Genomic DNA, 16,302 nt, shown 5'->3' on the forward strand with positions numbered 1-16,302 from the left:
ACCAGATTGAAAGCCGGGACCTCAAAAGGTAGTCATCTCCAGATTACCTGTGGCATTTGCTCCATGAGGTTAGCAATTGACAGATTAGGCAGTTTAATATGTCGCTGGGAAGTGGTGTTAGGTGGGAGGGCTTTAGATTTCTGAATAATTGAGACCATTTCTGGGGATGGTGGGACTTATTCAAGATGAATGGTCTTCACCCAAGCAGTGATGGGACCAACATTCTTCAGGTGGTTTTGCTAGCACTGGATGGACCTTAAATAGTTTGGCAGAGGGATAGGAATCTAAGGGGAGGCTCTGAGCTAGCTAGAGTGGGTGGGGGCTTAAGAAAAAGAGAATCAAGATAGTAAATAAAAAGCAAGGCAGCTGAGCAGCTAAGTGCAGCTACTAGTGCAGTGAAGCACTAAGCGGAGTGGAAACCAGGTGGGACAGAAAAAGAGAGAATGTTGAAAAACAAACATTCTTCTGATGCAGTTGTTAAGATTCAATAGGGTAGGCAATAAACAAAGAATAACATGTAAAAATTAAGCATTTAAAAATGGTACAGCAATTATCACGGGAGATTTTAATCTACATATTGATTGGTCAAACCAAGTCAGTAAAGACAGTCTTTAGTAGGAATTCATAGAATGTGTCTGTGATAGTTTCCATATAATGGAACCTAAGAGGGAGCAAACTTTCCTTAATCTGGTTCTGTGTATTGAGACAGAAATAACTAATGATCATATAGTTAGGAATCTTCTCGAAAGGAGTGATCACAGTTTAGTTGAATTTAAAATACAGATGGAGGGTGAGAAGGTCAAATCCAATACCAGTGTCTTGTGCTTAAACATGGGAGACAACAATGGGATAAGGGGGGAGTTGACTAAAGTAGACTGGGAACAAAGACTATATGGTGAGTTAATTGAGGAACAGTGGACGACTTTCAAAGCGATGTTTCACAGTGCCAAGCAAAAGTACACTGAAAAGGAAGGACTGTAGGAAAAGGGATAATCAGCCATGGATAACTAAGGAAATAAAGGAGGCTATCAAATTGGAAGCTAATGCATACAAAGTGACAAAGATTACTGGGAAACTAGAGGATTGGGAAAGCTTTAAAGGTCAACAGAAAGCCACGAGAAAAGCTGTAAAAAAGGTAAAATAGATTATGAGAGTAAACAAGCTCAGAATACAAACATAAACAGCAAAGGTTTCAACAAATATATAAAATGAAAAACAGCAGCAGGTGAACCTTAGTCCCTTAGAGGATGAGAATTGGGGTTTTAATAATAAGAAATCAGGAAATGGGCGACAAGTTGAACAGATATTTTGTGTTGGTCTTCACATCAGGAGGCTATGACAAGTGGAGACCGAGAAACGATCATTTTCACTAAAGAGGTAGGGTTGGACAAGCTAATGGGGCTAAAGGCAGACAAATCTCCTGGTTCTGATAGCATGTATCCCAGGGTACTAAAAGAGATGGCAGGGGAATTAGCAAATGTGCTCATCGTAATTTACCAAAATTCACTGGACACTGAGATGATTCCGGCAGATTGAAACACATCAAATGTAATTTCACTGTTTAAAAAAAAGATAGACAAAAGGTGGGTAACTATAGGCCTGTTAGCTTAACTTCTGTTGTGGGAAAAATGCTTTAATCTATCATTAAGAGAGAAATAGTGAGGCATCTGAATAGAAATTGTCCCACTGAGCAAATACAGCATGGGTTCATGAAAGGCAGGTCAGGGCTAACGAATTAAATTGAAATTGTCTGAGGACATTACGAGTGTGGTGGACAACGGGTGAAAGTAGTGTATTTGGATTTCCCGAAGGCATTCGACAAGATGCTGACACAAAGGCTGCTGCATAAGATAAAGGTGCACAGCGTTACAGATAGCGCATTTACGATGTGGAGATGCCGGTGTTGGACTGGGGTGGACAAAGTTACATAAAATTACATAACACCAAGTTATAGTCCAACAGGTGTATTTCCATGTAATGAATTAGAATGGACAGAGTTGGGACCACAATTGTTTACAATTTGCATCGATGATTAGGAGTTAAGGCTCAAGTGTAGTGTGTCAAAGTTCGCAGATGAGACTAAGATGAGTGGTCGAGCGAAGTGTACAGAGGACACTGCAAGTCTGCAGAGGGATATAGACAGGTTTAGTTAGTGGGCAAGAGTCTGGCAGATGGAGTACAATGTTGGTAAATGTGAACTCATCCATTTTGGTAGGAATAACAGCAAAATGGACAATTATTTAAATGAAGAAAAATTGCAGCATGCTGCTGTGCAGAGGGACCTGGGTGCCCTTGTACATGAATCACAAAGTTAGTTTGCAGGTCTAGCAGGCAATTAAGAAGACAAATGGAGTATCGTTCTTCATTGCTAGAGGAATGGAGTTTAAAAACAGGGAGGTTATGCCACATCCGTATCGGGTACTGGTGAGGCCACACCAGGAGTACTATGTACAATTTTGGTCTTCCTACTTGAGAAAGAATGTACTGGCACTGGAGCTGGTGCAGAGAAGTTTCACTAGGTTGATTCCAGAGTTGAGAGGGTTGGCTTATGAAGAGAAATTGAGTAGTTTGGGACTGTATGCATTGAAATTTAGAAGAATGAGGGGGGATGTTACAGAAACATATAAAATTATGAAGGGAATAGATAAGATTGAAGCAGGGAGTTTGTTTCCACTGACAGATGAGACCAGAACTTCGGGGCGAAGCCTCAAAATAAGGAGGAGCAGATTTAGGACTAAGTCAAGGAGGAACTTCTTCTCCCAAAGGGTTGTGAATCTGTGGAATTCCCTCCCTAGTGAAGCAGTCGAGGCTACCTTGCTGAATGTTAAGACAAAGACAGATAGATCTTTGAACAGTAAAGAAATTAAGGGTTATGGTGAGTGGGTGGGTAAGTGGAGCTGAGTCCACAAAAGGAACAGCCATGATTTTGTTGAATGGCAGAGCAGGGTCGAGTGCCAATTAATTTTATCTCCACTTCAACTATCATGTCCGAAGATGATATTCCCTTCATAAACTTCTTCATCTCTGTACTTCGCTGTCTTCCTTTATAAAGCTCCTTAAAATCCAGCTCTTTGGCCAAGTTTCTAGCCATCTACAGTAGCCTTGTATCTCGATGTGGTTTAATGTACAACTTTGTTTGATATTTAGTTTATATAGTATATATGAACAAGTTTTTGTCTTGATATTTAATACCTGAATTACCAATGGGTAAAATCATTCTACACAACAGTAGTTCACAGCTGCAGTCATGTGCTTGCATAAAATACCTCAATCCAAAATTTTAAACACATAAAAGCAATTGACTTTGTATGTCACTATCAATAACTCAAGTACCATTTCCAGAATAAGAGCAATACTCCTCTTATCCAATGTGCCTCATGTCAATGCAGATTAACAATTTTAACCTTTCAGGTCAGTCCCTCCCTCCTGCTCAAACTTGCATCTTTATTAAAATTTGTTGCTTAGCAGCTGGATGACCTTGAAATTACAGGACTTAACAACATAGGTTCAGGCAACCAATAGTTGAAAACACAAAGGAATTTCAGCAAACAAAGAGAGAATGTGGAAAATAGTGGCAAGCAAAATCAAGGAAAATTCGAAGTTATTTTTTAAATACAGCATCTGCAAATTAATAACTAAAGAGCAGGGCCAATGAGCTACCATAAGGACAACCTGTGCACAGTGAGGGAGGAGGTTGATAGATGTTTACAGCATTGCTTCATCCATTGCAGACTGCAAAGGAAATGAGAAGAGAGGAGGTTCTGACCAGTATTTTGCAATCCCCTCTGGCTTCAGATATGGTGCCAGAAGACTGGACCACATATAACATTATATCAGTTTTGAAGAAGGAATGCAAGAATGGACTATGTAGCTTAATCTCAGTTGTGGAGAATGGAAAAAAATTGAAGGGCAAGATTAATCTTCATCTAAATCACACAGACTAAGAAAACAGTCATTACATACTTCTTAAAGCAAAACTATGTCTGACTGCAAAACAAGGACAGTCGATGAGATTTGTGCATTTGATGTAGCCAGTAATAATTTCAGTAAAACCTTTGATAAGATTGAACGTGGCACACTGATCACAAGAGTAAAAGTTGTGGAATCTATGGCAAGTTGGATTCAAAACTGGCCTAGAGTAACAAAGTAAACAGTAGTTGGTTGACATGGTGTTTTTGTGAATGGGCCAAGGAGTGACAGATGGAGTTTAATTTTCATAAATGTAAGGTGCTGCATTTTGGAAAGGCAAGTCAGGGCAGACTTAAACACTTAATGGAAAGGTCCTGGGGAATGTTGCTAAACAAAGAGACATTGGAGTGCAGGTTCATAGTTCCTTGAACGTAGGGTTGCAGGTGAAGGTGAAGGTGGTGTTTGGTGTGCTTGCCTTTGCTCGTCGGTGCATTGCGTATAGGAGTTGGGATGTCATGTTGTGGCTGAACAGGACATTAGTTAGGCCACTTTTGGAATACTGCATTCGGTTCTGGTCTCCCTGACGTAGGAAGGGTGGTGTGAAACTTGAAAGGGTTCAGAAAAGATTGACAAGAATGTTGCCAGAGTTGGAGGTTTGAGCTACAGGGAGAGGCTGAATAGGCTGGGGCTATTTTCCCTCCAATCACCTGGGATCAATGTGATTTAACCAGTTTCCTGATTTCCCCTCCCCCCATCTTATCCCTGATCCAACCCTCCAATTTGGCACCATCCTCTTGAACTGTCCTACCTGTCCATCTTCCTTCCCACCTATCCATTCCACCCTCCACTCTGACCTATCCCCCATCACCTTCCAACCTGAACTACCTATCGCTTTCCCAGCTACCTTCCCCCCCCAGCCCCACCCCCTCCCAGTTGTTTCTCAGCTCCCCCCACATTCCTGATGAAGAGCTTATTCTCGAAAAGTCAACTTTCGTGCTCCTCAGATGCTGCCTGACCGGCTGTGCTTTTCTAGCACTATACCTTTTGACTCTGATCTCCAGCATCTGCAGTCCCTACTTTCTCTGAGTACTTGGAAGTTTGTGATAAAATAGGGCTCATGGTAAGGCATTTCAGTGCCAGTTTGAAATTAGGCACGTTGGCTATACAACCCAGAGACTGACTCATTGTATCAAACACATATGCATTCAGTTGTTCACAACAAGCAAACCGCTGACCATACCCAAATAACACACTTTTGCAAATCTTGCAACACAGGACCCAAAATTAGATGTGTTTCCACCACTGGCCAACATTTACCAGATAATCCTGAATGTGCAAATAATTATGCTCACAACCAATTCAAAATTGTCAGTCAAGCTCACAGTTGTGGTACACTTGCATTTGCTGGAAGCTACATATATAAATATACTGGGTTCTGTTCTTGACAAACAGAAACAAGATGTAAATATCTTCTGAACTCAAAACAAAGATGACAACTATTCTCTGGTCAAGGCATTATCCTGAGACATGAGCCAGAGTCAAGCTTCCTGATTTAAGATTTAAATAAACCTTGACAGTTAACTGTAAATTGTTGTAAACTGGTGCGTTCGCTATAGCACAGTCTCTAACAAGCAAAGTCCACTTGCCAAACAATCAGCACTTTCCTCCCATACATTGAAAACATTCTTCTCCCTTCACTAGTATTTCAATTGTCCTGAAAGGTACATGGTTGGCAAATTCCTCAGGCTTTTGGTCCTGTAATGTGTTCAATCTACCTCAGATTAACAATCTCAAACATTTGTCAAAATGTGCCATTTTTTCCAACAAATTTCAAGTTCAATATTACCAAAGTACAATATGTAAAACAGTAGCAAGGATTACAGGAATTAGTTTTCTCTTTACCTCTTTTTCTTTCAAATCAACCTTCTGGAAATGCATTCATTTTTTTAGGTGACAAGTGGAAAAGTAGAGGGGAACCTCCACAGTCAGTAAATCTTCTCAATGGCAGAAACTATGCGTCCTAAACAAAGAAAACCAAAGATCATGAAATAAGCAAAAGAACCACATATTTCTTCAGCCTAGCTGAATTAGCTCTCAAATTCAAAGAATCCCTACTGTGTGGAAGCTGGCCATTTGGCCCATCGAGTCCACATCAACCCCCTGAACAGCACCCCACCTAGACCCAACCCATACCCTATCCCATGCAATTCCCATGGCCAATCTACCTAATCTGCACATGTCTGGACTGAGGAGGAAACCAAGAGCACCAGAGGAAACCCAAAAATACAGGGAGAATGTGCAAATTCCACACAGTCACCCAAGGTTGGGATTGAACGCCGGTCCCTGCCACTGTGAGGCTGCAGTGCGAACCACCGAGCCACTTTGCTACCCTGCAGCTACAACTGAAAATTCAGATTTGCACTAGTCATTCAGCTCTTTCCTATCAAAACACATAGTGCAAGCATGTAAATGTTTATATGAGATCACAGTTAAATTTCTTTGTTTCTGGTTTTCGGAGGAACATCTGTCAGAAACACCTAAATCTGAAAAGACAGTTACAAAGGCTGCCACAGAAATTTTCAATGGAAAATATGCCACTTACAACATAGCAACCTGAATGCTTTAAGAACACAAAGTTAAATCATTCTGAAGGAAATAATCTGATTAGAATTCCTGCAGGCCACTTGTCCTATTGGATGGCCAATGTCACTGGGTGGATCAAGTTGCCCATGTCTTGTTCACAGCTGAAAAATGTGCTGCTGGAAAAGCGCAGCAGGTCAGGCAGCATCCAAGGAACAGGAGAATCGATGTTTTGGGCATAAGCCCTTCTTCAGGAAAGCCTGAAGAAGGGCTTATGCCCGAATGTCGATTCTCTTGCTCCTTGGATGCTGCCTGACCTGCTGCACTTTTCCAGCAACACATTTTTCAGCTCTGATCTCCAGCATCTGCAGTCCTCACTTTCTCCATGTTTTGTTCACATGCCTGATTTCAATCATCAGCAAAATGATGGAATGGGTCAACAGTATTTCTAATCAGCTCCTAATCACTAACAGCTTGACATTCCCCAGGACAACTCAGAGGCAGACTGAAATACATGGATAGTTGAAACAATCTCAAAAAGACCTGTGCTCTAGAAGTGAGGTGTGAGTGATATCAAGGGAGCATTTGACTATTTGTTGGGGAAAAGTTAACATTATTTGCCTGGAAGCCATTTTCCTGATTCGGCTGAGAGTTCCAGTTTGTATCCCCAGCCAGAACTATGCTGGCTATGCATTCCTTACTATGAGGTAATGTGAAAGGTTGTCCTTATCTTCCTTCTCAAGCTGTCTTCTCCCTTTGCTGAATGAACCAGTCAAGCTGACATTGACTTTCCAATTAGTCCCCTTCCTTCTCTAGTTATTGCCTCTTCATGGTCATTCAGCCAATTATGGATATCTCTGCTTAATATTAGCAATCTGTGTAACTAGAGCAGGTGGTGATACCATTTGATCTGTCCACTTGTAGAATGCAACATAGTGCTTTAGTTTTGAACTTAACAACTAACCTCTAATTTAGTACCAACTTGTAAGCACGCCAAACTGTGTAATTAACAATCAGCTCCTATCTGTTTTCTCTATATAATCCTGTAGTATCCTGATGTACTTCGGATTAACACAGAGCCACAGTTAGGACGGTGAATTCCCCACGATATATCGTGTAATAAACTAATCAGTTCGCAAGGTCTGAGTCTCGAGAGTTTTCTTCAACACTGTCAAGAAGCCCTAGCAAAATTGGAATCAATGGGAATCAGGAAGAAACTGTCCACTGGTTACATTTATATTTAGTACAAAGGAAGATGGCTGTGGTTGTTTAAATCCAATCACTCCTGATCCAGAACATTACAGCAGAAGTTGCTCAGAGGTATGTCCTAAGATCAACTATCTTAATTTTATTTCATCAATGCCTTTCCCTGCAACATAAATAAAAAATAGAGGATTTCATGGATCATTGTATGTAAAGTGTTCAGGTGATTTGAAGTAGTTTGTATGCAGTATGACTTAAGACAGTCAGGCGTCAGCTGAAAATGAAATGTAACATTCAGGCTACATGAGCGCTAGGCAATGGCCATGTTTGATTTGTCCTTGATCATCACTGAACTTCATCATAAACCATGGGATTATCACAGACCAGAAACCTAACTGACCAGCCACATAAGTACGACTATGAAAACAAGTCAAAGGCTGGAAATTCTGAGGCAAATGATTCACCTTCTGTCTCCACAAAGTCTTTCCACCAATGAAAAAGAATAAGTCAGGGGTATAATGGAATAGAGACTACTTCCCTTGTTAAGTACATTTAAGAACCTCAATATTTACTCAGACTATGTAGCCACATAAATGGCACCTTATCTACCACCTGAAATATTCACTGGTATGCCATGGCAGCAATGTGTGCCATATACATGAGAGAATTCAGCAACTTGCAGAATATTTCTTTGATAGCAACTGCCGAATAAGGGACCTCTATCTCATAGGGCATGGATAGCAAGTCCAGCGAATAAAAGTGAATTGATTGTCAGCACAGTCCTTCGTACACTCTGGATTATTTAGCAAATATTGTCCAGTTACATCTCAAAACAAAGTTAGCCAATCAATAATTGGTACATTCTCCATGGCAACATATTTACCATTCATAAGTCACTTGCCAACAATAAGCAGCCTCTTTCATGCAGTATGTCATATTTCTTATGAACTATCTTGAGTACAAGACAAAAAGCTTCAACTAAATGTCTTTTTCAGGAATACTAAATTTCTATACGATCAAACAGCTACGAATATTATAAGCAAATGAATCATTATATTTAAGACGAAATCATATATTTAAAAAAAAACATGCAGGCAAAGAGCAGAGAAATAGAGATCATAACAGATACCTCCAATGTGGCATTAGACTAGCAGACCAAAAATTGTTATAGTTTCTCTGATTCCTTGAATACTCTGATGAGTGAAACTGCCTTTCATAATGCCACTTATGATTATTTTACCATTGGTTATATTTTCGCTTAGAGTGACCTCTGTTTTTCAATAAGAAAAAATAAGTAAAAATGTCAATGAAGCAAAGAAATACAAATCAATCGACAATATACTGCAGAATCGAGATCCACATGAGGTAACAGTTATGTTTTAGGAATTTTAGAAGTGTATTTCTAATTGGGCCTCCCACTTGCTACCAGAAGTTCGTAAGAAGAGTTCATGAAAAATTACCAAAACATTGCCACTGATACTAATTTCATTCTGCAACATTTTAAATTTGCTCTTGCCCCCTCCTATTCCACAAATCCACAGAGGCGATTCCCAATCATCACACACAACCAAAACCCTCCTCTCCCACCTCCATTTCCTAGATATCAATTTCACAATTGAAAAAATTATCTTTCACAGACCAATACTCACTGAGCAAGTTTTCTCTCCACTGTTATCGCTCATACTCTACAGCAATTTGTACGCCAATTCCTCCTTTCTCCCCTCTCTCTCAGGACGATTAAAACCACGCAGCCAATCCCACCAAGTGAAATTTCCTCAAATTACACTGTATCGGACTTTTTCACTGGAGTTTAGGAGGTTGAGGGTTGACCTTTTAGAGGTTTATAAAATCATTAGAGGCATAGATAGGTGAATAGTTTTCTCTAGTGTGTGCAAGTTCAAAGCTACGGGGCATGTTTTTAAGGTGAGAGGAGAAAGATTTGAAAAGAACATGAGCGGCAACTTTTTTTTACACAGGGACTGATTCGTGTGTTGAATGAACTACCAGAGGAAGTCATCGATGCAGGTACAGTTACAACATTTAAAACACATTTTGGTAAATACATGAATAGGAAAGGTTTGGAGAGATATGGCCAAACACAGGCTAGTGGGACTAGTTTAGTTTGGGAACATAATCAGCATGGACTAGTTAGATCAAAGGGTCTGTTTCCATGTTATATAACTCAAAATCCCCTCCTGTGATCCAATTATTCGCTTGTCTCCATTTTCTGCTTTCCCTCGGTTTTCTGTTCCTGCACTCCTGGCATTTGCAATTTTAGTGTAGAAAGCAAGAACCAAAAATATTTCAGCAGGTTTGTGATTTGTAATATTTTAATTTTGCTGCCATACACTTTTATGTAATTAATATTAAATACAATCATGTTCTTAGACCTTACAGGGTTTCCACTGCTGTTTTCAATTATTAATGCAAATAAAGAGAGAGAAGATCCAAGGAATTTCTCAATCATTATGCTCATTGTCTTCCTTGTGCCCAGTGGTAACCACTTTGGGGAAGTTCAGAAATAAGTGGACAAAATATTCTGCTTGAAATGTTCTAAAACATTGATATTTCCAATTTACAAGTTGAGCTGCATGCCCCATATTTGAAATAGTCTAGATATTAATCTGTATTGTTTTAAGGCCAATGGCCAAGAAGTCTCATTCAATTCAAGATTTTTTTTGGGGGGGTGGGGGGGTAAGAGTTATGCAATATACAACATTCTGCAGCTCCATATTCTCTAATTTAGCAACAGAGTAACAATATTTCAAAAAAGAACCAATTAGTCTTGAAAGTCATGATAAAAAACAAACATTTTTATACAGACATTCTAAAATTATCACCACATAAGATTTGTAATTTGTTCAAATAAAACTTCCAAATTCCTTTTTCTGATTCAAATTCTACAATGCACAGCTTTGAAATTGCTACTTCATCCTTGCATTATCTTTTTTTTAGTGGAAAGTACATTCACCATCTCCTACTGTAGCCAAATACTTCTTGGATTTCATGGGATTGCTCACTCATTTCACTGTATCACACATCTGGAAAGATTGTACAAACATTTAACATTAAATGACCACAAGTTTCTTATACCCCAACATTAGCAAAACTTAAGGTTTCCTTCTACCCTTGTCAGTGTCTATAGGATAAAGCCTGAAGAAGGGCTTATGCCTGAAACGTCGATTCTCCTGTTCCTTTGATGCTGCCTGACCTGCTGCGCTTTTCCAGCAACACATTTTTAAGTGTCTATAGGATGCCAAGTCTGGACTCTACCAACCTCGAATTAATTCTTGAATAGTAAGTTGCACAATTGCAGCATTCAATTCAAACATGAGTGCTTTATATCCACTTATTTCACTTTCAGAATATTAGCAGCTGAGATCCATAGCATATCCAGTCTACATTGATACAAGTGGACCATGTGCAATCAATAACTGTTTGGAAGTTGTAGCTTTTGGAGCGTTGCTCCTTCATCAGGTAGCTGTGGAGCAGGATTATAAGACACATAAGTCATAGTGAAAGATCACAGTGTCATGCATGCAACTGAAATGGTATATTGAACAAACCTAGATTGCTAGTAAGTCTTTCATTTTTTTATAATGGGCTGCAGGTTTTAGTTCATTAATATGCAAATCCTAGAACTTCTTTTAAATCATGTTCTCGAGATAACTTGAGGTTTTATAAAAAAAGGTGACATCTCAGCTCAGATAATGCATGAAAGGTGTGAGGTTCTATTTCCAAAGTAGGAATTTATAAAAAGTTACATGGATTGACTGCCTGCAGAATGTGTGCTTTTTGAACAAAATAGAATGTATCTGAAATTATAATTCTGCAAATGCAAATTCACCCCATAGACTTATATGTGTGCATGCATGTGAGGGGGGTAGGGATGGCGGGGGGAAGACAGAGAGAGAGAGTGTGTCTGTGTGTGTGTGTGTGAGTGTGAGTGTGTAAGTGTGTGCGTCTGAGTGCACTTGAGAGTGTGTGTTTGCATGTGTGCACCTCTCAGGGGGTTTATTTGTATGCGCCTGAGAGAGACTGTGTGTATGAAAGAAAGTCTGTGTGAGTGTGTGAGTATGTAAGAGTGTGTGCTTATCTGTATGTGTGAGCATGTATAGTGTAGTGGGGTCACCTGTAGTGTGACATGAACCCAAGGTCCTGGCTGAGGTCATTCTCATGGGTACCGAAATTGGCTATCAGACTCTGCTTGGCCACTGCATTGTTGTGTATCCCGAAGTCCGCCTTGGAGGATGGTCACTGGAACATCTGAGGCCAAATGGCCCAGCTTGCTGAAGTGTTCCCCGACTGGGAGGGAACATCCCTGTCTGGTGATTGTTGTGCCAGACTTAAAAGAAGTTCTGGGATTTACATATTGATGAACTAAAACCTGCAACCCATTCTAAAAGATGAAAGACTTAACAGTAATCTAAGTTTGTTCAATATCTCGTGTCAGTTGCATGCACAACACTGTGATCTTTTGTTACAAATTCTGTCTCTTATGATCCTGCTCCACAGCAACCTGATAAAGGAACAGCGCTCCAAAAGCTACTACTGCCAAATAAACCTGTTGGACTATAACCTGGTGTTGTGTGATTTTTAACTTTGTCCACCCCAGTCCAACACTGGCACCTCCACATCAAATCAATAATAGCACTTTATCCCACCCAGCCACTTAGTTCTAAGGGTCCAACAAGACCTGGGTGAAAATAATCGTGCAAGATCAGCAAGTAGTGCAGAATGCAAATGGTCTGCCATAGTGAGAAGACTTGAGTACAGAAGTAGGGATCTTTTGCTGCAGTTGTTTAGGAACTTGGTGAGACCATACCAGTACTGCAGTCTTGGTCTCCTTATCTGAGGTAGGATATTCTGGCAATGGAGGGAATGCAAAAAGGTTGACAGAACTGGCTAATAATGAGAAAATGGATCAATTAGGACTATATTCACTTAAAGTTTGAACAAATGGGATTGAGGGAGGCCATCTCATAAAAATCTATAAAATTCTCACAGGAGTATATAGGATAAACGCAGGAAGGATGCTCCTGACAACCAGGGAGTCCAGAACCAGGATTCTCTGTCTATGGAAATGAGGTAGGCTACTTAGGATTAAGATGAGGAGTAATTTCTTCACCCAGAGAGTGGTGAGCATGTGGAATTCTTTACAAAAGAAAACAATTGAGTTGAAACATTCAATATTTTCAAGTAGGAGGTAGATATGGTCACAAAGTCATGGAGTTACACAGCACAGAAAGAAATTCTCTGGTCCAACTTACCTGCACCAACCATGTTTCCTAAACTGATTTAGTCCCATTGGCCAGCATTTGGCCCTCATCCCTCTAAACCCTTCCTATTCACATACCTATCCAGATGCCTTATAAATGACATAACTGTATCATCTCTACCACCTCCTCTGGCAGCACCAGCCTCTGACTGAAAAAGATAGCTCCCTGATTCCTTTTAAATCTTTCCCTTCTCACTTTAAACATCTAGTTTTTGACTGCCCCCACCTGGAAAAAATACATTGACTATTCACTCTATCCATGCCCCTCATGATTTTATAAATCTTTATAATGCCCCCCTCAGCTTCTGACAGTTCCAGGGAAAACAGCCCCAGCCTATTCAGCCTCACCTTATAGATAAAACCCTCCAACCCCAGCACATTCTTGAAAATCTTTTTAAATTTTCAAATTTAATATCATCTTTCCTATAACAGGGAGACCAGAACTGAACACAGTATTCTAAAAATGACCTCACCAATGTCCTGTACAGCAGTAACATGACTTCCCAATTCTACACTCAATGCACTCAGCAATGAAGGCAATCATACCAAATGCTTTCTTCATCACTTTGCTACCTGTGACTCCACTTCCAGAAAACGATGCACCTCCACTCCAAGGTCTCTTTGTTCAGCAACACTCCCCAAGACCTTACCATTACCTGTGTAAGTCCACTCCTGGTTTACCCTCCCAAATTGTAACACCTCTAATTTAAACTCCATCTGCCAGTCTTCAGCCCATTAGCCCATCTTATCTAGGTCCCATTGCAGTCTGAGGTAACCTTCTTCACTGTCCACTACACCTCCAATTTTGGTGTCACCTGAAAACTTACTAACTAAACCTCCTATGTTCACATCCAAATCAATTATATAAATGACGAAAAGCAGTGAACCCCGCATTGATCCTGTGGCACACCAGTCCGAAAAACAACACTCTACCACCACCTTTTGTCTCTTACCTTCAAGGTAATTTTGTATCCAAATGGCTAGCTCCCCATGGATTCCATGTGATCTAAGCTTGCTAACCAGTCTGCTATGCAGAATCTTGCTGAAGTCTATATAGACGATGTCTACTGCTCTGCCTTCATCAATCCTCTTTGTCACCGCTTCAAAAAAACTCAAGCAAGTTAGTGAGACATGATTTCCCATGCAAAAAGCCATGTTGACTATCTCTAATCAGTCCTTGCCTTTCCAAATACATGTAGATCCTGTTCTTCAGAATCTTCTCCAACAACTTACCCACCACTGACAGCAGACTCACCAGTCTATAGTTCCTTAGCTTTTCCTTACCACCTTTGTTAAATAACGGCACCACATTAGCCACTCTACAATCTTCTGGACTCTCAGCCTTGGCTATTGATGTTATGATATTTATATTAAGGGTCCCTAGTTTCCCACAAAATTCTGGGATACACCTGATCAGGTCCTGGAAAATATATCAACTTTTACACAATTTAAGACCTCCGGCACCTCCTCCTCTGTAATATGGACTCTTTACAAGACATTATTTATTTCCCCAAAGTTCCCTAGCTTCCATGGTCCTTCTTGACAGGAAATACCAATGCAAAATATTTGTTGAGTATCTCACCCATCTCCTCTGGCTCCACACATATTCAGCCTCGTTGATCTTTAAGGGACTCTGTTCTCTCCCTAGATAGTCTTTTACCATTCATGTATTTATAGAATCTCTGGGGATTCTCCTTAACTCCATTTGCTAAAGCTATCTCATGTCTCCTTTTTTGCTCGCCTCATTAAGTAAAAGTCCTACTGTTTTATATTGTTCTAAGGATTTACTCAACCCCAGCTTTCTATACCTGATATGTGCCTCCTTCTTCTTCTTGGCCAGAACCTCAATTTCTCTAGTCCTACACCTACCAGCCTTGCCCTTTGCACTGATGGAACATACTGTCTCTGAACTCTTGTTATCTCATTTTTGAAGTCCCCCACTCTCCAATCTTCCCTTTAACTGCAAACAGCCTCCCCCAATCAACTTTTGAAAGTTCCTGCCTAATACCATTTAAATTGGGCTTCCTCCAAATTAGAACATTAACTTTTAGATCAAGTCTATCCTTTTCCATCATGATTTAAAAACTAACAGAATTATGATCACTTGGCCCAAAGTGCTTCCCCACTGACACCTCAGTCACTTGCCCTGCCTTATTTCCTAAGAGAAGGTCAAGTTTTGTTCCTTCTCTAGTAGGTACATCCAAATATTGAACCAGAAAATGTTGTTGTACACACTCAAATTCCTCTCCATCCAAGCCCTCAACACTATGATAGTCCCAGCTTACGTTTGAGAAGTTAAAATTCCCTACCATTAGATCCCAATTATTCTTACAGATGTTGGAGATTTCCTTACACATTTGTTTCTCAATTTCCCATTGACTACAGGGGGACCAATAGTACAATCCCAATAAGGTGATCATCCCTTTCTTATTTCTAAGTTCCACCCATATAACTCCATTGGACATTCTTCCAGGAATATTCCCCCAAGTACAACAGTAATGTAAGTCTGCAGCTCATAGCTCACAAAGATTACCCATATCTGTCACCATTACTTTGCCAACACTGTCCCTAACTTATTCAACCCACCACTGAAACCATCCTTAACACTTCGGTTACTCACTGTCTTGACTCCAATAATCTATTTGACAAGCTCTTTGTATATCTGACTCGCACTTTACTACCACTATCCTATTTATGGCCATGATCTCAGCCACCTAGGTTCTAATAAAACCTGGTAAAACCTGTTTTCCATCATTAAGATGTTGCCTACAATGAACACCTATAAGCTAGCTATAGGATGTCTATATTTAATTCTTTGTTCTCCCACTCCATGCTGTGAAGCGTCTTGGGGAATTTTAGTGCAAAAACGAATAACAAATGAAAGTTGTTAGCTGCTGCTAATGTCCTCTCCTATGTCTTCCATCACCTAAAAGATTAATTTCTTAAATATTCTCTGCATAGATTTTCATAAACCTAAGCCAATTCTGAGTTCCACAGCTTTTGTTCTTTCCCATAAAAAGGAATACCCAACTCAAAATAAGTTTGGGGGTGGGAGGGCATTTAATTGGGCAGGAGAGTGGTTGATGGGAACCCACCAACGTTTCACCACCACCCTGATTAAATTGGGTGGGAAGGCTTATGGGTAACCATTCCACTTCAATAACAAGATCAATAATGGCATACATAGCTCACTGGGATCCAAGGAAATTTGCCTCATAGATTCCATGCAATGAATGTGCAATCTCTAGCTCAGGGCCACATTAACTTAAGCAGCTAGCTGGGGGAAAAAAAAGTGTTGATCCTACAGCAGCAAACACTGGCATTCATGAAAT

The 16,302-nt window shown here is 40.1% G+C and overlaps 1 protein-coding gene across 7 annotated transcripts in view; it reads right to left on the reverse strand.

The window, feature by feature from the left end:
- Positions 1 to 16,302, reverse strand: part of greb1l (GREB1 like retinoic acid receptor coactivator) — a 348,236-nt gene that overhangs the window by 175,706 nt on the left and 156,228 nt on the right. For 6 of the 7 annotated variants that reach the window (XM_072570400.1, XM_072570404.1, XM_072570403.1 and 3 more), the window contains exon 2: positions 5,812 to 5,929. The exons of the other annotated variant lie outside the window; for it this stretch is intronic. In XM_072570400.1, coding sequence (XP_072426501.1) covers positions 5,812 to 5,847 — 36 coding nt within the window. In that variant the 5' untranslated portion in view covers positions 5,848 to 5,929. The remainder of the gene's footprint in view (positions 1 to 5,811; positions 5,930 to 16,302) is intronic. 7 annotated transcript variants of the gene reach the window in all.

Source organism: Chiloscyllium punctatum, chromosome 5, assembly GCF_047496795.1.
Source record: "Chiloscyllium punctatum isolate Juve2018m chromosome 5, sChiPun1.3, whole genome shotgun sequence".
Classification (NCBI taxonomy): Eukaryota; Metazoa; Chordata; class Chondrichthyes; order Orectolobiformes; family Hemiscylliidae; genus Chiloscyllium; species Chiloscyllium punctatum.